At 37.7% G+C, this 22,943-nt stretch overlaps 1 protein-coding gene across 2 annotated transcripts; it reads left to right on the plus strand.

The window, feature by feature from the left end:
• Positions 1–486: 486 nt before the first annotated feature.
• LOC108680591 lies at positions 487–21,973 on the plus strand (the record flags this gene model as incomplete). 2 transcript variants are annotated; one of them, XM_047884038.1, is given in 5 exon segments in its annotated part: positions 487–697; positions 4,900–5,027; positions 7,640–7,811; positions 10,210–10,657; positions 20,414–21,973. In XM_047884038.1, coding segments are annotated over 4 exon segments (945 nt in total), but the record flags the coding sequence as incomplete, so codon positions are not given.
• Between the last annotated feature and the right edge of the window lie 970 nt (positions 21,974–22,943).

Raw genomic sequence — 22,943 nt, forward strand, 5'->3', positions numbered from 1 at the left:
TAGATGATTTCATGTTTTTTGCGCTCACCAGCAGATGATTATGCCGCTACGATGATTATAAAGTTTATTTAATGACAGGTATGGCGTGCTTTCGGGTAATTCAATTTTCAGGCATAATTTACATGGGGAATGTCAGCATGCATCCTAGATATGCCACCGGGTCCTGATCCTTTAATTCAACGGAATAATTTACCATGTAAATTTTCTGTAATACAGGGATTTGAACCCGCTGACTGTGGTTCACACTATTGCAGGTATCATGCATACGGTCACTCGACCTGCACCTGCTGACAGTGGTTCACACTATTGCAGGTATCATGGATACGGCCCCGTGACCTGCACCTGCTGACAGTGGTTCACACTATTGCAGGTATCATGGATACGGTCCCGTGAACTGCACCTGCTGACAGTGGTTTACACTATTGCAGGTATCATGGATACGGCCCCGTGACCTGCACCTGCTGACAGTGGTTTACACTATTGCAGGTATCATGGATACGGTCCCGTGACTTGCACCTGCTGACGGTGGGACGGTTCACGTACACGAGTGACGATCGGTTCAAGGCGGTTCACCAGAAGGGTTCCGACGACTGGCTACTCAAGATCCACTACGTGCAGCACCGCGACGCTGGCAAATATGAGTGTCAGGTATCCACCACTCCACCACTCAGCCACTCCGTCTGGCTCTCCGTCGTGGGTGAGTGGCTGTGAATTTAATAGTTTCTTTTTTTTACTGAGTGGCGGTAAATAGTTATTGTTTTTTCGAATTAGTGGCGTAGCCCAATTATTTTTTTCAATTATTTGTGCGTGAATATGCTTTATTGGGGCTTGTCTGTTCAGATAATTATTGGGGTTGATTTCATAGGGTTGCATTCCAATGGTTACTTTCGGAAGGTAGCGTTCAGAGAGTTGCATTCCGATTTTTGCGTTCTTTGGGTTGCCAAACGTTAATGGGTTACGTTAATAAGTCAGAACAAGCACTAGCAAGAAGCATTCCATATGATTATATATTCCATTATATCCATAATGATTAACTAATTAGAATTTTCCTTCTTCTATAATTTACAGTTGTCATGAAGGCCGTGAATTTTATCGTATATCTGCAGGCTTACTACTCAGATTGCCAGGCTTAGTGCAATAAATGAATGAAATTTATATCGTAGCTACGGTGCTCTACTCGGCCGTGATTCTGTCTCTGGCAGCGATGTTACAAGATTGTATTTAATTATTGCACTTGATAATGGTTTTCTAGTAACATCTTTGAACACGACTAATTTTGATGAGGTTTATTTGTTTTCTATTCGAACCGCTTCCATAAATTATTGTTCGCTCTTATATAACAAAAGATCCCCGTTTTGACCACTTTTCGGTGAGTGTTTGGTTTGATTCACATTCCAGGGAAGCCAATCAAAATACTGAGAAATCAACATTGATCTGCAAGTTCAATTTTTAAGTTAATTTGATTTTAGTGCTGACAATTAAAGCTTCATTTCTTTTTATTCTTATGCGACGATAGATACTGTAGTGCAGGTAACGTAGTGCAGGTAACATAGTGCAGGTAACGTAGTGTAGGTAACGTAGTGCAGGTAACGTAGTGCAGGTAACGTAGTGCAGGTAACGTAGTGCAGGTAACGTAGTGCAGGCTGTCGTAACGTAGGTAACGTTGCCGTAGTGCAGGTAACGTGGTAGGTTGTCGTTTACTAGCGCTTCTCGTCGAGCGCCTTTGGCACAACATACGATTTATTTCTTCCCTACGGTCATCGAGTGTAAAATTGACGTGACATTACAGCTGTAGCAAGTCAGGAAATTGCTGAGGTAGTAGGAGACAGGACTATGCGGTAGCAAGCCAGGATATTACTGCGGTAGCAAGTGAAAGGATATTTTGGTGTAGCAAGACATGATATTGATGCGGTAGCAAGAGATGCGATATTGCAGCTGTAGCAAGAGACTGGATATTGCTGCTGCAGCAAGAGACAGGATATTGCAGCGGGAGCAAGAGACTGGATATTACTGCTTTAGCAAGAGACTGGATATTGTAGCTGTAGCAAGAGACTGGATATTGCTGCAGTAGCAAGAGACTGGATATTGCTGCAGTAGCAAGAGACTGGATATTGCAGCTGTAGCAAGAGACTGGATATTGCATCAGTAGCAAGAGACTGGATTTGATGCAGTAGCAAGAGGCTGGATATTGCAGCTGTAGCTATTGCAGCTGTAGCAAGAGACTGGATATCGCATCAGTAGCAAGAGACTGGATAATGCTGCAGTAGCAAGAGACTGGATATTGCAGCTGTAGCAAGAGACTGGATATTGCAGCTGTAGCAAGAGACTGGATATTGCAGCTGTAGCAAGAGACTGGATATTGCGGCTGTAGCAAGAGACTGGATATTGCTGCTGTAGCAAGAGACTGGATATCACATCAGTAGCAAGAGACTGGATATTGCTGCTGTAGCAAGAGACTGGATATTGCAGCTGTAGCAAGAGACTGTATATTGCTGCTGTAGCAAGAGACAAGATATTGCATCTGTAGCAAGAGACTGGATATTGCAGCTGCAGCAAGACACTGGATGTTGCTGCTGTAGCAACATAGTGCAGGTAACGTAGTGCAGGTAACGTAGTACAGGTAACGTATTGCAGGCTGTCGTAACGTAGGTAACGTTACCATAGTGCAGGTAACGTAGTGAAGGTAACGTAGTGCAGGTAACGTAGTGCAGGTAACGTAGTCCAGGCTGTCGTTTACTAACGCTCCTCGACGAGCGCCTCTGGCACAACTTACGATTTATTATCTTCCCTACGGCCATCGAGTGTAAAATTGACGTGATATTGCAACTGTAGCAAGACTGGATATTGCAGCTGTAGCAAGAGACAGGATTCTGCTGCTGTAGAAAGAGACTGGATATTGCAGCTGTAGCATTAGACATGATGTTGCTGCTGTATCTCTGCTGACCGAGAACGAGGGTCGTGCTTTACCTCGTATTTACCCTCGTGATGGCGGCGGGTTTACTTCTCGTGCTCTGAGGGTTAATCCATGTTTAGAAGCCACCATCCATTATGGAAGTTTACATACCGCCTTATCATGGCCGATTTATCGTTGGCCATTGATAGCCCGGGTATAATGCAGCATCAGTGACACCCATACTCTCCTATGTCATCGCCCTCGCCGAGAATCCCTCATGTTGCGAGGGAAATTGACTGCCCTCTTGGAAATTGTAGTCGGTTGTTCAGTGGGTGTAGCAGTTTGAGCTCACTCACAGAAATGTGTTGGGCAATGTCCAAATAGCGAAGCACTTCTTTTGTTCTTGTGGTGTTAATCCATACCCAGTTTGGCATGGCAAAAAGAGTTAACGTATCAGAGCTACGCACGCTCTCTGCTCGTGATGTGGTCAAGAGTAATATTATTTGGATAACATGTAAATAAAATGTTACTTAATAAAATGTTACATTGAATTTTCCATTAATACTCATATTTACTTCGAATTTCTAAATTTGATAGTTCGATTTAATTTATGTACTTTGAAAAAAATGAAAAAAACAACTGATGGCACTATCAACATCTTCGAAAATAAACTCTGATCTTTGATCACTCTCAGGACTAATATTTGTATTTACAATCGTTATGTGAAAACAAAATAAAGAATTTCAGGATTTTGATACATTGTTTTTCTTCTTGGATCAGAATTCAGAATAATAAATAATTTCAGAATCCTATTGGAAAGTTCGAATGACGCTCGCCAAAATTTTCTTTTCTCCTGAAACGTTTTTATTTCAAACAATGCAAGCCGCGGATTTAGGGGCAAGTGTCCGAAAGTGAACAATTATGAAGTGTGTGCTCGTTCTTTTTGATCAATAAATTTTCGTCCAATACAAATTTATTCAGAATCATTTAATATATTTAATATAGAGATTCACAGTTGACAGTATTTTGGTGACTGGAACTTCAAAATAGGTAGCTTAAAAACTTTTAACTTCATCCAAAAACAGCAAATCCCGTTGGAAAAAGATCACTAAAAACCACTACTGTATTTCCATACAAAAATAAGTGCTACAACATCATGATTCAGAAATATAATAATATATCAGGATCTTTCCGCAACAATCTCAAGTATAGTAACTGCAATAACCACGTGAGCAACAACTGAAGCTACTAACAATCATGAAATTTTCGACGTTATCACAACGTGTAGAACAAAATTTTGAACCAAGATTACATTTTATGCCATACAATAATGCCGAGGGAAAATATAATTTATATATTAGAAGATTGTAAAGAAAGAAGATATTAAAGCAGTACAACATCATATCAGTACAATACCTTTCTAAAAATGTCTGACTATTCAGCGCATTTGATATTTGTTTACGAGTAGTTCGAGGGCGCTCGATATGTTGTAACATTTGAACAAAATATTATTATTAATCTGATAATAAAACAGTACACGGCGATAATAATCCGTTGTTGTTATTCTCCTGTATCTTTTAATCTAAAATTTAATATTGAAATCTGTTCGGTAATGAAAGTGAACGATATTCACACGATGTACGTTTTTTAGGTCGTCCTTATGTTCATTTTTGCAGAAGCTTCTTATTTACCTTCATTTTTTTTTATTTATCATTGATGTGTCCAGTATCCATTTATATCTACGATATCTACTGATTTATCCCATATCCATTTATGTGCACAATGTCCATTGATATGTCCAGTATCCACTGATGAGCAACTGTGCCAAGATAAGGCTTATACCCATTAATATGTTTAATATCCGTTGATGAGCCATTATCCATTTACGGGCCCAATATCCATTGATGGGCCCAATATCCACTTATAGGCCCAACATCCATTAATATTGCCAATATCCCCTAATGGAGCCACCGCCCAGGATATGGCTGATGCTGTCTGTCCCACAGAGCCCACGACGCTGGTACTGGGTGGGCCCGACCTGTACCTCGACGCTGGGTCCACGCTCAACCTGACCTGTGTGGTGCGCTTCAGCCCTGAACCACCGCCCTACATCTTCTGGTACCACGAGGACAAGGTGAGGTGCCCTACATCTTCTGGTACCACGAGGACAAGGTGAGGTGCCCTACATCTTCTGGTACCATGAGGACAAGGTCAAGTGACAAACATCTTCTGGTACCACGAGGAAAAATTAATGAAAAATGCATTCACTATTGAATCGTTTTTTTATATTCAGTGAAAGAAGATCTCGCCGCTTTGGCGCCTCGTGCTATTCGTAAACACGTACATTCTTTAGTCCAGCTTTTTGTGTGTTAATTTTATGGCATACTTCGTTCTCCATTAAAAACTTACTATTAAAACCTTATAGTCGCTGATCAAATAAAATTTCATTTTGTAATATATTACTGTATTTATTGTATCTCCTAGAATCGTATTTAATAAAATACTTTTATGATGTACTCATTATGTTAATGGCTACAGTCGTGCACTATGTATGGCCTGACCGCGTCATAAGAGCATGAATTATTGTATTATTTATGCATTACATTTCTGAGTAAGGCATGATATTTACAATAAATTATTACTTTATCAGTGAAGAAGGATATTATCAGTATATCTGAATCTTATCCGTGCATCATGATCTTATTAACGAATCGCAATGTTATCAATGAGCCGTTATATCTTCAACAAATTTCAATGTTTCAACTAAATATTGATTATATGAATAAAAATTGATCTTATCACTTAAACACGATCATATGTAGCCTTAGAGCAAATTCGTATTATCATCTGCCTTAGTATTTTCCTCTTTTATATACATAAGCTCATACAATAGTTGTTTGTATGAAGTTGATTGATTTTTAATTGTATTTTCGGATAAATCGTACGTTTTACGGAAAATTTTTCAACCGTCAAGCGTTTTTTTTTCACATTCGCCGTAACTAATTCCACCGACTTTGCTGTGCGTTATGTTGTCCCGACACAGAATTTTTTTTACGAAAATGAGTGCTCGGAAATTTTTGAAACTCGTTCCCTAGACAAGCGTTTGAAAAGTCCTGCTTTGAGGGACAAAAGAGTTATATATCATGAGAGAAATGAATGTGTTTTTTTAAGTGAATAGGTCTTGGTATATTTTTGTGTACAAAAAATATGTACTATGTACAAAATATTTCATGTGTACTAAAAATAAATTCTGACATTACAGAATTTCCCTCAAATAAACGGCGTGTGATTAAATTGCTGGAAAAATTTTTCATTTTGAATGTTTTTTCCTAAAACTTCTCTAACGAAATTAAAAAAAATCGGTTACCAGAATACGAACATTAAGCCGAGCTTTTTTTCTAACGTTCAGCGCTGTTCAATAACCAGGAGAGTTTTGGGCCGTAAAAAGTTCATTAAATTGAAATGTTCTGAAGTTGCTGTCCTATAAATCCAAGATTTCACTGCAGCTTCTTTATACGAAGCCAGGCGTGTAATTTAGCCAAGTGTGGTGGTTTCCCTGGGGAGTTTGGCGTTGAATGAATATTGTAGGAGTTACATCACTCTAGGGTATAGCTACAATACACCAATGTGTTGAATCCAAGTCAGACGACTCACGCTAAGCAGTTAAATCACTCTTGGCTATAGCTACCATACACCAATGTGTTGTACAGGAGTCAGACGACTCACGCTAAGCAGTTAAATCACTCTTGGCTATAGCTACCATACACCAATGTGTTGTACAGGAGTCAGACGAAACACATGCTAAGCACTCAAATCACTCTAGGCTATAGCTACCATACACCAATGTGTTTTACAGGAGTCAGACGACACATGCTAGCTAATCAGCTACATCACTCTAGGCTATAGCTACAAAACACGAAAGCGTCTGCCAATGCTGAAAATATAGAAGTCTAATTAACCTCCGCTTGCTCGAAAAATGTATTCCAAAATAAATGTGCCTAATCATTCAAATTACGTATATGTAATTTTTATTATTATAATCAGGAAGCGGACGAACGTTCTGTTCCGAAACTGTCATTGAATCGTTGCTAATAAGTACTTCATTTCAATTTTATAAATTACTTCATTTCAATGAATAATAATTACATTGCATTTTGCTGAAAACATAATTAAAATTTCAACCTCGCACTCTGAGTAAATTTTATCTCGGGGGAATATAAAGATTTGGGGTAAATAATGTTGAAACCACGTAAAACCAAGATGATCTAGTCCATTTTAAAATCAATAATATTCAGAATTATTTTACACTGTTTTGATAAGAAACTGTTTCGTAAAATATGCATGCTATAATGACAAGTCGAAGAGGTTGTCGTAACGTTACCTCTTCACGAGTCTCCTTATACACGTGTCAGGTCGTAACCCAACTCTTAACCAAAGTCGTAACCCAAGTCGTAATCCAAGTCGTAACCAAATTCGTAACCAAAATCGTAACCCAAGTCGCAACATAAGTCGAAACCCAAGTCGTAACCGATGTCTTAACCCTTTTCGTAACCCATGTCGTAACCCATGTCGTAAACCATGTCGTAACCCATGTCGTAACCCATGCCGTAACCCATGTCGTAACCCATGTCGTAACCCGTGTCGTAACTCATGTCGTAACCCATGTCGTAACCCATGTCGTAACCCATGTCGTAACCCATGTCGTAACCCATGTCGTAACCCATGTCGTAACCTGCTCCCGCGCAGCTGCTGAGTTACGACGCAGGGCTGCGAGGCACGACGGTAGCGACGCGTCACGGCGGCGGAGGGTCGGTGTCGAGGCTGCTGATCAGCGGCGTGGGCGCTGCACACTCAGGGAACTACACGTGTCAACCCGCCACTGCCCCACCCAGCTCAGTCAACGTGCACGTGCTTGAGAGTGAGGGCAGAGAGTGGGAGAGGGAGGGCGGAGAGTGGGAGAGGGAGAGGGAGGGGACGTATGAGTGAGGGATAGATTATGAGTGCGTACAGAAGGAAGGGTTGAGTATGTGCTGTTGAGATATCAGCGCTTAACATGTTGTAGAGGAAGTGCCGACTGGTCTTGTTGTGTTGCTATAGAAAAAACACGAAGCAGAATAAAAATTCGCCCCTAACTGCCAGTCTAAATCTGATTTCATTATTGTGAATTTCACTTTCCTTCCATTACTGCGAGTCTGAGTCTGATTCCATTACTGTGAGTCTGAGGCTGATTCCATTACTTCGATTCTGAGTCTAATTCCATTACTGCGAGTCTGGGTCTGATTCCATTACTTCGATTCTGAGTCTGATTCCATTACTGCGAGTCTGAGTCTGATTCCATTACTGCGAGTCTGAGTCTGATTCCATTACTGCGAGTCTGAGTCTGATTCAATTACTGCGAGTCTGAGTCTGATTCCATTACTTCGATTCTGAGTCTGATTCCATTACTGCGAGTCTGGGTCTGATTCCATTACTTCGATTCTGAGTCTGATTCCATTACTGCGAGTCTGAGTCTGATTCTATTACTGCAAGTCTGAGTCTGATTCCATTGCTGCAAGTCTGAGTCTGATTCCATTACTGCGAGTCTTATTGGAAGATTCCCGTTTTACGGCCTCCCGTTGTGGACGTCGAGCGTTCGAGCCTCCGTATCAAACACCAGCGCTGTCACATGCCAGAAAATGGGCTCGTGATGATAATAAGTTCAATAGTATTGATTTTCAATGACAATTTCCATCGTGGATACGTGCAAGTCAAAATACAAAGGGAATGTTTTTTTTCCTCCTAGCGCTGGTGACAAAGACTCGCGAGAGCAGGCCGTTGAAGTACAGGCCCTGTACTTCAACGGCCTGCTCGACTTGTACTATGTAGGTCTGAGAAAGTTTCCGATGCTCCGGAATAGTTGTATCTATATCCGTTTTTCGCAAGAGTACAATAATTCGGCATCAAAAAATGGAAAACTGTGCCCAAATGTGAAACAACCCGCGTAATAAAGAAGTTGTATAGATCATTCAGATCAACCGACCTAACTTAGGTCTGTATAATAAACTTGACGAATATTTGACTCACAGCCTTAGTGTAACTCTTAGACCTCCCAAAACATGGTCGTTTTAAGTAAAAAAAATCGAGCACATCACATCGCTTAGGTCTTTTCTACGAAAACTGCTTTTTGATCCTCAAATAGAATTTTCGGTACGTCCAAAATTGGTTGAAACCAATGTACGATTGGTCACCAATAACTCGTGGTCTGATTTTAAATCTGTGCCGTGAGTGGCGTCCGGTGTTTTCGTCATTGACAAATTCCTTGTTATTGGAAGCGGAAGAGTTGCAGGTCCTCCGCAGTTTAGTCTTTGTCGCGTGAACGAATTGGTGGATTTCCTCATTTTTTGGAAGGAAGCTAAATTATTTTTATTGTTTGGTCCAACAATCACTTGAGAAGACGATAGATGATAATGTTTTTAATGATGAGTTTGAATATATTTTCAAAATAACAGAAATAACACAGTTATCTAATAGGTACATACTCTCGGCCGGTCTGATGAATGTTCTTTTTTATTTTCTGTTTGTGTTACATGTATCGTGTTTTGTGTGACGTGATGACGTGTATCGTACATGATTTGCTGATTTGCATAGCAAATCATAGTTTTTGTCTTCTATATATTTAAAATTACATTAGAAATATTAACGTTAAAGCCTGTTGTTCGAACATATTTGCCACTAGTTGGTTCTACATTTCTATTTCCAACCACTGAAAACATGTCACTCTCCACTGGCCACTCGTCATTTATCTTCCATGCCAGACCATTCGTAAATAAACACTCACAACGATCATGTGTCTGACTACATATCAATTATCACGGACCACAGACTTATGTCACTCACCACTCATCAATATATCACTCACCCCACATCACTGTTCATACACCACACGTCATTCATCACTCTCCACACGTCATTAGTCACCCAACACATCATTCATCACTCAACACATTTCATTCATCACTCAGCACACGTCATTTCATCACTCATAACACGTCATTCGTCACTCACTACATGCTATTCATCATCCAGTATACGTAATTAAACACTCACGACACGTCATTCATCACTCACTACATGTTATTCACCACTCACTACATGCTAGCCACCACCCACTACATGCTATTCATCACTCACGACATGCTAGTTACCACTCACTACGTGGTATTCATCACTCACTACATGTTATTCATCACTCACTACATGCTAGTCACCACCCACTACATGTTACCATCGCTCTCTACTCGTCATTCACCACACGTCACTGATCACTCGTGTTCCAGACGAGGAGCCGGCCGCCATCCACCACAAAAACACGACATCATCGGGCGGCGGCGGCGGTGGCGGCGGCGGCGAGTCAGCAGCGCCTCTCAGTAACGGAAAACCTGCCATGAAAGATAGCGTCACCAAAGGAAGCTCCGGCAATACAAGTGCCGAGGCCAAGAGTGCTCGATCCTCCGATACTTTATCCTCGGCTCATTCTCCTCCTGCGGCTGGATCCTTGCCAGTCGTCCTGCCCGATCAAAAGGAGGCTAAATCATTGGCGAATAGCGCCGCGACGTCGACGTTATTCAAAGAATTTACGGTGCATGGATTTTCTGTCCCCGCTCTGTGTGGAGAAGGCAGAATTGAGGTTGTACTGGGTTGCGTTGCGGTGTGGTTGTTGTATAGTTGTGTGGATGTGTGGATGAAGTGTGGTCGTGTAGCTGGTAGATGAATATTATACTAATGGTTTAGTCGTTACCGTAACGATGCTCCTACATTTGCGGTGCAAGTGAATTTAGTTATTTTCGTACCAGCGACTTCACTTCTCTGATCTGCCGTTTGATCCATAAGATATGTCACTATGAATATAAATTATCGGTTCATTTCATTGACCTATGATCGATTACTAAAAGAGTGTTTCGGTTGGGGGTGGGCGTTACGATATTATTTTTTGCATTTGGCTGGATTTGGACGAAAATATTGTAGGATATTGGTTATTTTAGAGCTATCTTTCCAGCCGTTTTTAAGATTGTTCAAAAATATAACTACGATTTGCTAGATCTCCCGATAGCTGCAATAGAACGTCTTTTCTAAAGTGCAAATCATCGATTTTCATTGCCCACTCGTGTCATACGGATTATAATTTCTTTATTATTTCATATATTATCTAAATAAATGAACTGGTGTTGAGAACGTTATTTATTCTTTCATATTTATATGCTTATTCATTTGTGCAAGTCGAGCTTTGTTGTGAAAATTAGGCTAAGGGTCAGGCTGTTGGGGTCAGTTCCTGAAAATCTAAAAAAACTAAAATATCAACAACATGTTAACAATACCGAGAAAATAACAGAATCACTAACCATACCAACAAATGTACATCCACACAGGAGCCTAAATTTGTTCATTAATTCACATTAAATATTTATTTTCAACAACGAGGATTTATTTTTGTGTTGATGCGCACGAGAAGCGAGGTCGCTAGTACGATGCTCTAGACTTCACCATCGCAAGTCCATAGCATTCAGAAGTTTGATATTTTTTCTACTATTAATTCAATTTTCTAACCCGCTGATTGTTTGTAAAATATGTATAAAGGATGAATGTCTCTATTTATTGACGTTGGTGTAGCCTAGAATGCTTCTTGAGCTGAACGGCTGCTCGATGTTGAATGCATTATAATAATGAATAATTATTATAATGCGTTGCTGAAAATTATATTAATTTTGTATATGCAGTGAAAGAATCCGGGTATTCATTTATTTATTAATATGAACGATTAGGTNCGTATTTATGCGTAAATTCTTCATGATGCAATTATGTTCAATAATTAAAGTTTTCAGAACTAATTACACAACCCAGGTGTTCCATGATAAATTGCGACACGTTCCTTAATTAATTGATCGTTGACCTTCGTAGAATGTATGCGTGTGAGTTTTTTTTAAGACCAGTGCTTACAACTGTATGGCCACGCTCTACTTGTCAGGTACCGAAACTTAACAATTGAGGAAGCGTGACAAGATAAAAATTCACCAATTTTCAAAAATTTTCCCTCTACGATCCATTTTACGAACAAAACTGAGTCACAAAATTTTACGAGATCAACCCATTAATTATTATATGGTTATCGAACCCTATAAATCGTAAAGTTCACTGGTAATATAGTTTTTATCGACGAGTCGCGAGGTAAGTACAGCCTGGGTGCAGTTTCTGCTGATTTGCAACTCAAGTATCGTATGTAGTGGTTACTTTGGGTGATTGCCTAAGTTGACGTGAAACCTTTAGCGTATAAGTGGTTGTAAACAGAGCTATCAACTTGATGATGCATGGTAGCATTATTTAATTGATATGTTACGTACATTCAATATGAAATCCTTTGTTACTTCCACCCTATCTCTTTTCAGTAAGAAAGTGACAGTAAGTCTATAACATGCAGTCTGAGTATGTTGCTATGTAGCAATAGGAACATTTGTAGATAGGGTAACGTGGGGCAGCGCGCCCCCCACTTTTTTTTAACTAAAATTTTGACGAAGTTTTAATTGATACGAGGTGGTTCTTTGTTTTGTTTAAAGAGAACACGGATCAATATCTGCCATACTTAGCGAGAAACCCGCTATGGGCCCGTGACCCGCAGTGGGCTCGCTGCCCCATGTTACCCTACTATGTACACACGTAGATGAAGGAGCCCTTGCGGAATTTTTTACGAATGATAAACTTATCAATGCCCAATTGAATGATTCAATCGCTAATAATTTGTAACTTCGTAAATAATTTTTGCCGAATGAATATAATTTGTGCCATTTCGATTTAAAACCATGTGTACAAAGTACAGACTGTACAGTGTTTCCTCTCCGTGGTTTGTTGAAGAGCATCCTGAAATAGTTTTTCTATCAAAAAATAATATTCTAGAAAACGATATGCATGGTAAACTGGAGAGCTAGGATTGTAGGTGCCAATAAATAACAATTGAGCCTGTTATTTCCAATTATTTTTCCATTTTGCTAGTATACTCTGTAAGCGCATACATAATCATTCTTTCAATAGCATTCATGCGTATATTAAATTGATATAACGGGCACATGATCGAATTAAATCGAAAAATTCCGGCAGAGGCGTTCCGCGTTAGCATGACTATTTGGTTCAAAAACCATATAGAAAGGCACTAGGATGACTTTAGGCTATGGTTCAGATAAAATATGAACTGTGAACTATACATTAATACAACAGAGCTACTGAAGGCACCGGCCAGTGTACACGTAGCATGTCACGGCCAAAGTACACGTAGCGGGTGATTTCTCGTCTGTGATTGGTGGGTTTAGCTTGAAATTCCATCACACATTGACTGCTGTAGTTACGAACTCGTGACTATTTTCAGTAGTACGGTCACTGAAACTCCCAGAACGTCACATTTAACCGACAGCTGCTGGAACTCCAGCCAATCACGGCCGCGGCATGTCGCACTCAAATCAGGAGGCGCGTCACACGTCGGTGCGGTGAGAGACGGTAACACTTTAAATTATTACGCGGCTCATGCATACATTAATAGTGAATGGGAGATGAGCATATAGCCACTTCTTAATGATGGTACTATATGTCTATATGGTTATTCAATTGGAATAGATCTGTCGGTAAGTTATGAATCCGAGGCTTAGAACTAAATCACATTTTTGACTTCCACACTAACATGCGGGTAAATTATTTTTAGTCACCCAGTGATTAAATTTGTTAATAGTCATGTAAGAATTTTAATAACTTTTGACGAGCAAACTAATTATACAGTCGTTGAGAAATTAATGCTTCTGTCGATGTGCAAAAGTGGAACAATCATTGAGGCAAACTAACTGAGTTGAAGGAAGAGACTCGTTTGATTGTGCGCGTTTGGTGCACTAGCTTATGAAAATGATAAAATTATTGAATTGATAAAATTATTTAAGCAAACGTCAACCCCAATGAACTACCGTACCTATACTGAGGGGAATGTAGTAACTATTCGGCGACATAGTAATGTACCAAAAACTGTCAATAATTACTATATTATCTATTTATTATATGGAATTATTAGTATAAAACTAAAATAACATATAAAATTATAATATATTGTATAAAATTATGATTATTTTAGTAAACGTAAAATCTACAAGGCTACGTTACGTACCACAGCTCTCTATTAAATTACAATATATGTGCATATATACAACCAAATATTGAACTTTTTAACATTCTTATCTTCATTAACGATGGATGTATGATTAATTTAAATAAAGGGGATAGTATTATTTATGTTTACCTCCAAAGTCTAAAAGTATTTCAGGTCTATGCGGGAATTAATTTATTTGCAATTAATTACGGAGTTCTATCCTCGAGCTGGAGTTGGATGAAACTGCAGCCGATGATATACCAATACCTGAACCAATCAGCGAACGTTTTGCAAAGTTCATAGTTGGCAATTAGCTGATTGGTTGCAGCTTGTTGCGTCATTTAGTGACTCCACTGACCCCATCGTTGCAGGATGCATATAGGATTAGCAACTGCATACGGGATTAGCAACTGCATATAGGATTAGCAACTGCATACAGGATTAGCAACTGCATATAGGATTAGCAACAGCATACAGGATTAGCAACTGCATGAAGGATTTGACACTGCTATAGGATTAGGCTAACCACGGCTGTGGTGCATGGGGCTAATCACGGTTGTGAGCATCAGGATGATAAACCCTATGGCAGAAAATGCGTCATCTTTTGAACAAAGACCCCCTTGTTTCTCTGAGTGCATGAACCTGCAATATAATCGTAGCGTCTGGAACTTGGAGGACGATGCATTATAAATAATGAAAATGTTTAACTAGTCTTGCAAGTTTATTTAAGAAGGTTTATGCATTGTTCAGCTGTGATCATGAGCTAATTTAGCCAGGGTGTAGTCACTCCTCAAGCCTACTTCATGACTGAAAGTAAATTTTAGCATGACTGAACGTAAATTTTGGCATGACTAAAAGTAAAATTTAGCATGACTGAACGTAAACTTTAGCATTATTGAAAGTAATATTTAGCTTGATTGAACGTAAAATTTAGCATGACTGAACGTAAAATTAGGCCTGACTGAACGTAAAATTTAGCATGACTGAACGTAAAATTAAGCCTGACTGAACGTAAATTTTGGCCTGACTGAATGTAAAATTTAGCATGACTGAAAATAAAATTTAACATGACTGAACGTAAAATTCAGCATTACTGAACGTAAAATTTAGCCTGACTCAACGTAAAATTTAGCATGACTGAACGTAAAATTAAACATGACTGAACGTAAAATAAAGCATGACTGAACGTTAAATTTAGAATGGCTGAACGTAAAATTGGGCCTGACTGAATGTAAAATTTAGCATGACTGAAAATGAAATTTAACATGGCTGAACGTAAAATTTAGCCTGACTGAACGTAAAATTTAGCATGACTGAACGTAAATAAAACATGACTGAACGTAAAATAAAGCATGACTGAACGTTAAATTCAGAATGACTGAACGTAAAATTTAGCCCGACTCAACGTAAAATTTAAAAATTTAACATGACTGAGTGTAAAATTTAGCCTGACTGAGTGTAAAATTTAGCCTGACTGAACGTAAAATTTAGCATGACTGGACGTAAAATTTAGCATGACTGAACGTAGAATTTAGCGAATAAATAAAACGAGAATATTTAATTTCAGGCCACAACATTCAGGAGAGCCAGGCACCAACGGAGCTGAATTATGCATGTTGGGTTCTGGTATAATAGATGCAAACAGCGGTCACTAATTGAGTGTATATCTGGAATAATTTTAGGCATATACATATTTTATTTTCAGAATACCAATCGTATATAATAAGTGATAATATAATAAGTAATTGCCATAATCCACGAAATAAGCACGACGCAACAAAGATATTGCCGGCTTCACAAAACCATTGACAATTATTAACTATGTTCAAACTATTTAAATATCCCACTATTATTCAACTGATTATCTTAATACTTTCTCCTCAGTTTCCAAGTTCAGAATTACTGAAAACTTTCCCCATATTCAGCGTAGATTTACGAGTACGAATTTTCTCTGTCACGTCGTGGTAAACCACTTTATAAATTCTCATCTGTCACGACCCAGAGCGTGATGCTGCCTCAAACTCTGCAGAGCTGGCAGAGCTGGCAGAGCAGCGTGTGCCTGAGAAGCTGCAGCAGAAACGTCGTAAAGTTGGTCCCAGTGGCGTCGTTTGAGAAAATTCTTTCGTGGTTTTCTGAAGGAAACTCCGTCTGCAAACCTCGACTGAAAACCTCTCAAGTTCAGGCGATAAAATGAAGGGAACTAGGGAGCTTGCTTGATACGTGCCCACTGCGACAACTGTGTGTGTCGCGGCTAATTTAATAGTTTCCGCTGAAATTTATTTAGAACTTATGTAGGGTAACAGAATATTTATTGCAGAAACAGTGAAATATGAATAATGAAAAGTTAAGTGGCAACTCGAGTATAATAAATGCATGTTAATAGCAAAATAATCCGTCCAATTGAGCAGTGAAGTATAGTATAAGCCCTCACGTACGAGTATCATTATAATAAAAAAACAGTTCAGTTTAAGTGGGCCCTAGAAAGTAATTTGAGAACTGAGGTATCAATGTTATTACTGTGAGAGAGAACCATTCAGCTCATGTTGAAAAGAAGAATAATGTTGGATCACAGGTTCGAGCTTCACTATAGAAGGAACGTGTTTTGCAATTAAGGCTAGTAAGAATGAAAATTTTTCGTGATTTTGGAGACATGCTTCCTTATTGTCGAAACAGAATAATTTCGAATTCTGCTGATATTTACTTAGTATATGCATAAAAACTATCTGGGCGTCCACTTGCTCAGCCGCCTCATTCATCAGTCAGACTTCATACAGAACAGTGCTCACTTGCTCCTCCCGTGTCCATCAATCAGTTTAAATTCTTTGTAACGCTAGCAGCCAAACCGATTAACGAATTTTAGAGTCTCTTTACATCCATAAACTTAAATCTAAATTGAATAACCAATCCAGCTCTTTTCCTCTTTCGATTCTAGGTTAATTAGTTGTGTTTTTTTCCTTTCTTTCCTTATCATTTTCTAAATTTATTTACTAAAATTGATTTCCATGTATTTCCAGATGTACTTTACTAGCTGATGATGGGCATAGCCCGAAACGTTCTATTTTGTTTATCTAGGACTTCTATTCAGTAAAATGTTTTATGCAACTTTTTTAGTTTTAGCCTTTATTCTTAAACTTAGAAGAACTCCTCGAGATATTAAAAACTATCTGCATATTAGTCTGATAAAAAATAAACATTATTCCCACATATTTTCGGAGCATACATTAATTTTTTGAACTATGTACTTATATTACAATTATGTATTTAACGGTTCTCAAGCCTAATTAAAATATCAATATACAATAAAATGATGATATTTTAGTGAACCTGATTATTTAGAGGAGACTAACGACATGAGCCCTAATGACCTCGTAATGAGGGCAAGCGGTTCGTGTTCAGCCGTAACGAGGGCTCGTGATGAGGGCTTCAGCGTTCCATTTAAATAGCGCTCTGTCAGTCTGAACTTACGGATTTTGGTTACAGTGGGAATTATCGGATCTAAGTCAAATTATTCATGAAAATGCGCTCGAATTATTGTTAGATTTTAAAATTATACTTCTTACTATAATAATACATAATAATGACTGGGCAGGATTTATGGTTCATTACGGTTCATGACATAGTGCATGATTTTATGTTCTTAACAAATTTAGAATCTTGTCCTAATTTAAAGATACAAAAAAACGACTTAAAATCGAATAATAACTTCATGGAACCAGTTGATATTAGTTAATTATTATCTTAATGTAATGAGTTCTTCATTGCATCGTGAACTATAATTTATTATTTATTTTACCATGAACTATAATTTGGTTAATTTTTAACTTCTGACTCCGTCTTTTGAGAACCACGGTTCATATTTTAGTGCATAACATCGCACGAGAGAACCATTCTTCATGTGACGTGGTTCACTGCATCCTCCGTAATAACTCGGGGCTTGGTTCATCACATCACTCAGGAGAACCAATGCACAGGTCCCCATTCTTTCAAGAGAACCAATTTTCAAGTTTCGGTTTTTTGAACTGCTTACGAGAACTTCGCTTCTTACCAAAGTTTGTTAAGGCACTTTATATACCCTCTGGTTGTGCGATATAGTTTCATTGCCTACTAAAAGAGAACCACTTCAGTGAATATACATCAATACATAAATTAAGTTTTCTTAAGAGAACCACTAGAGAGAACCGATAAAGAGAGGCCCTCGGCTCAGGTCACGGTTCATCAGACTCCCTGAAGCGCAAATTAGGTTTTCTTAAGAGAACCACTAGAGAGAACCGATAAAGAGAAACAGAAAACTTCAATAAAAACTCGATTTTAAACTTCAAAGACGTTGTAGGTTTCGTTTAAATTGAACGACCTGCGGCAGGAAATTAGGGAAAGTCGTTTGCTTGAATAATTTTGAGTTCGCAAACATTAAAAGGAGAAAGTCCTTTGCCCCATTTCGGGGATAATTGCTTTGATCCTTTATTACTCAAAACATTAAGAGTATGCACCGTAATTAAAATCATGATTAACCTTAAGTGGGCATCGCAGTTAAAATTATTATTTACATTTGTTACATATTTCGTGTGTTCTGAAATATCTAGAGGATGCCGTTTATTTCAATCTACTACTCATTTATCACCAAAATTTCTAGATATCTCACCGGATTCGAACCCACGGTGCATTAGTATCTAAAATCTCTAGAAATTTCGGCTTATATGTGTCCATCGTTACCCCTCTTAAAAATATATAGAGCCTTGCATGTTGAGTTTACCTGAATTGTGGACGAGGTGTTAATGTACAGTATTACTATTATAAGGGATGTGCAAATAAAGAATATCATAAAATCAAAATGTTATATGATACATTGAATTAGACACAATATCACAAATAAGGTCAACTAACATGCCCTAAATTATGTATTACCGAACTAAGAAATGCTGGCTGAGGGAGGTAACTGAGAAAACGAAAAGGGTCAAAACTGCGAGCTAATTAGCCGCTGCCCTCGGGTTCCGGACCAGATTCTAAGAAATAAATACGAACTCGTAACTCGGTCTGCTAATCAACGATAGATTTGCAAGCTCAATCAGCCTATATCAGCCTACCAGAAAAGATAAATATCTAAACACGATGAAAATAGAATTTGCGCGATACTCCATTTATATTTTTATTATGCGCTCTGTGGGTGTAAGGTTTAAAAATATTTGGTTGAAGCTACAATACTATTAAATGTTGAATTTTCTCTGAGGTAAATAAGTGATCGTTACGCCTCGTAGTATTCAACCCACTAATGTCCAAAGTAGCCACGAGCTGCAGGATAGTGTAAAGTAAAGTTCTTTTTGCACCCCAATTTTTGACTTGTTTACTTAAGTTCATGCGTAGCATCCCGGCTGGCAACCATCCTAAATTATCAAATTAATCCCCTAAAGAAATAGCACTTGTTCTGTGTCAAACTGGTCAGGCATATTTTCTCCTGTGTCAGTTCATCAATAAAGCAATTATACCATCATATATTCGAGAGCAATAATCTCGATTCACACCCGTATTCTGATCCCGCCTCTCCCTGCCCTCTGTGTTCCTTGACATCTTATAATTAACATTATTTACTGGTCTTTACACATTCATTATTTATGAGAGCTTCATTAATTTTGAAACTTCTTATTGTTTTGAAACGTCCCTAACAGCTGCAGTCCCAAATTCCTGTCATGCTCAACAAACTCCGCAATGCATTTAATTTTATTGCACTGCCGATTTTTATTGATTTTATTTTTATTATTTCCAGTAATTATCAAATAGTTTATTATTATCAAATATTCCTCGCAATCATAAACTGAAAATGTACATTTTGATCCTAGGTAAACATATTTACATTTAATTAGGATAAGCGCTTGTTCCAAGGATAACCAAATAAATGTCATTAAATATTTCTTCATGTTTCAAAAATTAGCTATTATTGTCGTCCGTATTCGCTCCGTTAGTTCTAGCAATGCAATACAAATTAAAACTCCGCAGCATTCAATAAGAAAACCAATTAATTCTGTGCATACATTCGCCGTAATTAGTTTATAGAGAAACTCATTTATCTGACTCAAGGCGTAGCTATTTCTTTTGAAGGTTACCTTTTAAATGTATCACTTTCATTAAATATATCTGTGTGTGTATACATACCTACATGAATATTAAAATATGTATAAATAATATATAATATAAAAATTAATATATAAATAACTAGATCGAATCTAGTGAGATTTGATCCGAAATCGGAAACTGAAGTAAATTTGTTTTAATATACAAGTTGAAATCGACTCGTTGAAAAAACAAAAGAGAAAATTGTTAATAAAAAGTCTTTTTTCATTTAAACTTGCAGAAATAAAAGACTAGATATACTAATGGTTTAGTCGTTACCGTAACGATGCTCCTACATTTGCGGTGCAAGTGAATTTAGTTATTTTCGTACCAGCGACTTCACTTCTCTGATCTGCCGTTTGATCCATAAGATATGTCACTATGAATATAAATTATCGGTTCATTTCATTGACCTATGATCGATTACTAAAAGAGTGTTTCGGTTGGGGGTGGGCGTTACGATATTATTTTTTGCATTTGGCTGGATTTGGACGAAAATATTGTAGGATATTGGTTATTTTAGAGCTATCTTTCCAGCCGTTTTTAAGATTGTTCAAAAATATAACTACGATTTGCTAGATCTCCCGATAGCTGCAATAGAACGTCTTTTCTAAAGTGCAAATCATCGATTTTCATTGCCCACTCGTGTCATACGGATTATAATTTCTTTATTATTTCATATATTATCTAAATAAATGAACTGGTGTTGAGAACGTTATTTATTCTTTCATATTTATATGCTTATTCATTTGTGCAAGTCGAGCTTTGTTGTGAAAATTAGGCTAAGGGTCAGGCTGTTGGGGTCAGTTCCTGAAAATCTAAAAAAACTAAAATATCAACAACATGTTAACAATACCGAGAAAATAACAGAATCACTAACCATACCAACAAATGTACATCCACACAGGAGCCTAAATTTGTTCATTAATTCACATTAAATATTTATTTTCAACAACGAGGATTTATTTTTGTGTTGATGCGCACGAGAAGCGAGGTCGCTAGTACGATGCTCTAGACTTCACCATCGCAAGTCCATAGCATTCAGAAGTTTGATATTTTTTCTACTATTAATTCAATTTTCTAACCCGCTGATTGTTTGTAAAATATGTATAAAGGATGAATGTCTCTATTTATTGACGTTGGTGTAGCCTAGAATGCTTCTTGAGCTGGACGGCTGCTTGCTGCTGCATACGGCCAAGTTTAAGAGAATTTTATCTGTGCCGTAGAAAGAATCCGGGTATTTATTTATTTATTTAATAATATCAACGAATAGGAATTTGAATTGTTATTAGAATTTTATCTGTGCAGTAGAAAGAATCCAAGTATTTATTTATTTATTTATTTATTTATATCAACGAATAGGTATTTCAATTGTTGATGTTCTATCGGCGGATTCTTTTTAATTCCATACTTTTTTACTTGGTTTTAGTTACGCAATTTTCAATTATTAGTTTGTTTAGAGTTTTTCAAAAGTTCAATTGATTGTTTATTAAAAAAGAAGCAAGTTTTCTTTATTTTAGTTGTGAATGATCTATAAAAATTGTGTATTTATATTTGTTGAGCTTAGAATACCGATACGGGAGTCAATGAATGAGGTGGAATATCTCAATTTTATGATGGCCGATTGACATTTTGACATGACATTTCTAGGCTTCGGCTTGACCTTTTTGGTCTACATGACATTTGTGGCGTTCAATGGTAATCAATCCTTAAAATCGTAGAGTTTACCCTTAATATGCAGTTTTTATCGACGAGCAGCGAGTTAAGTGCAGTCACTGCCGAGGGCGACTCATTTGTCATATTTCTGACAGAGATCAGGGGCTATACTTTCAAAAATTCGCTAAGTGAACGTAAGTACTTACGCTCTATTTACTTGTCTGTGATTGGTGGATTTTGATTGAAAGGCCGTCAATGATTGGCAGATGAACTTACGATCTCTTAATTTTTTTTTTTCAAGTATAGGCCCGGGCTGGTGGGCTCATTTGTCTACACATGTCTTAACCCGAACTACTATATAAAAAAATCATGTGTCATATACGGAGCTTCGTTGGGTGCTTGACTAAATATCTGGCAGTTCTCCAAGCTCAGGTTAATAAATAATATTCGAACATAAGGTTAATGAATAATATCAGAACATAAGTTATCTCGCGCCACCAAGTTTTATAATATTTGTGGTTCAATGAAACAATTTCCAAGTAGGACGACCATTTCTCAGTCGAATAAATATTTTTTTAGTCAAACAGTAATTCACCTTATAAAAAAGATTCTCTTCTCCTCTAGATATCGTTACCTAATAATCTTATTTCAAGTAAACAATAGTTACTGACCGTATTTGGTACTGACCCTAAAATTGAATGCGACGATTCCTCGCGAATTACAAGCAATATTTTGAAGGTCTTCGTTTATCTCTTGTCAATTTGTTCTTGTTAATATAAATAATAAATAAATTTTCCCCGAATCTATTATCTATTTTTCACGCGAAGGCCCCCATAATGCTATTTCTACGTGTGCAAATCCATATATCTATTTCTACGTGAACATCGAGACTGAGTAGCAAAAAAATTTCGTAATAATTAATTACGAATTAGCTAACCGTACCTGTTTATCTATAATTAAGGGGAGAATGACGGGCTCTAAAAGGAGAGCCATGTGATTGTTTTATTTTGCTCCTTCTCGGGCGCTTCCTTGTAAAGATTGCACTTCAGTGTTGTTCCATAAATGTTAATCGATTTTTTTACATAAAATTTGAAAGAGACCGTTTTCACTTTCATTTATATGCCTTTGCCTCGTTTTTTA

This window comes from Hyalella azteca, unplaced genomic scaffold (assembly GCF_000764305.2).
Source record: "Hyalella azteca isolate HAZT.00-mixed unplaced genomic scaffold, Hazt_2.0.2 contig14370, whole genome shotgun sequence".
Classification (NCBI taxonomy): Eukaryota; Metazoa; Arthropoda; class Malacostraca; order Amphipoda; family Hyalellidae; genus Hyalella; species Hyalella azteca.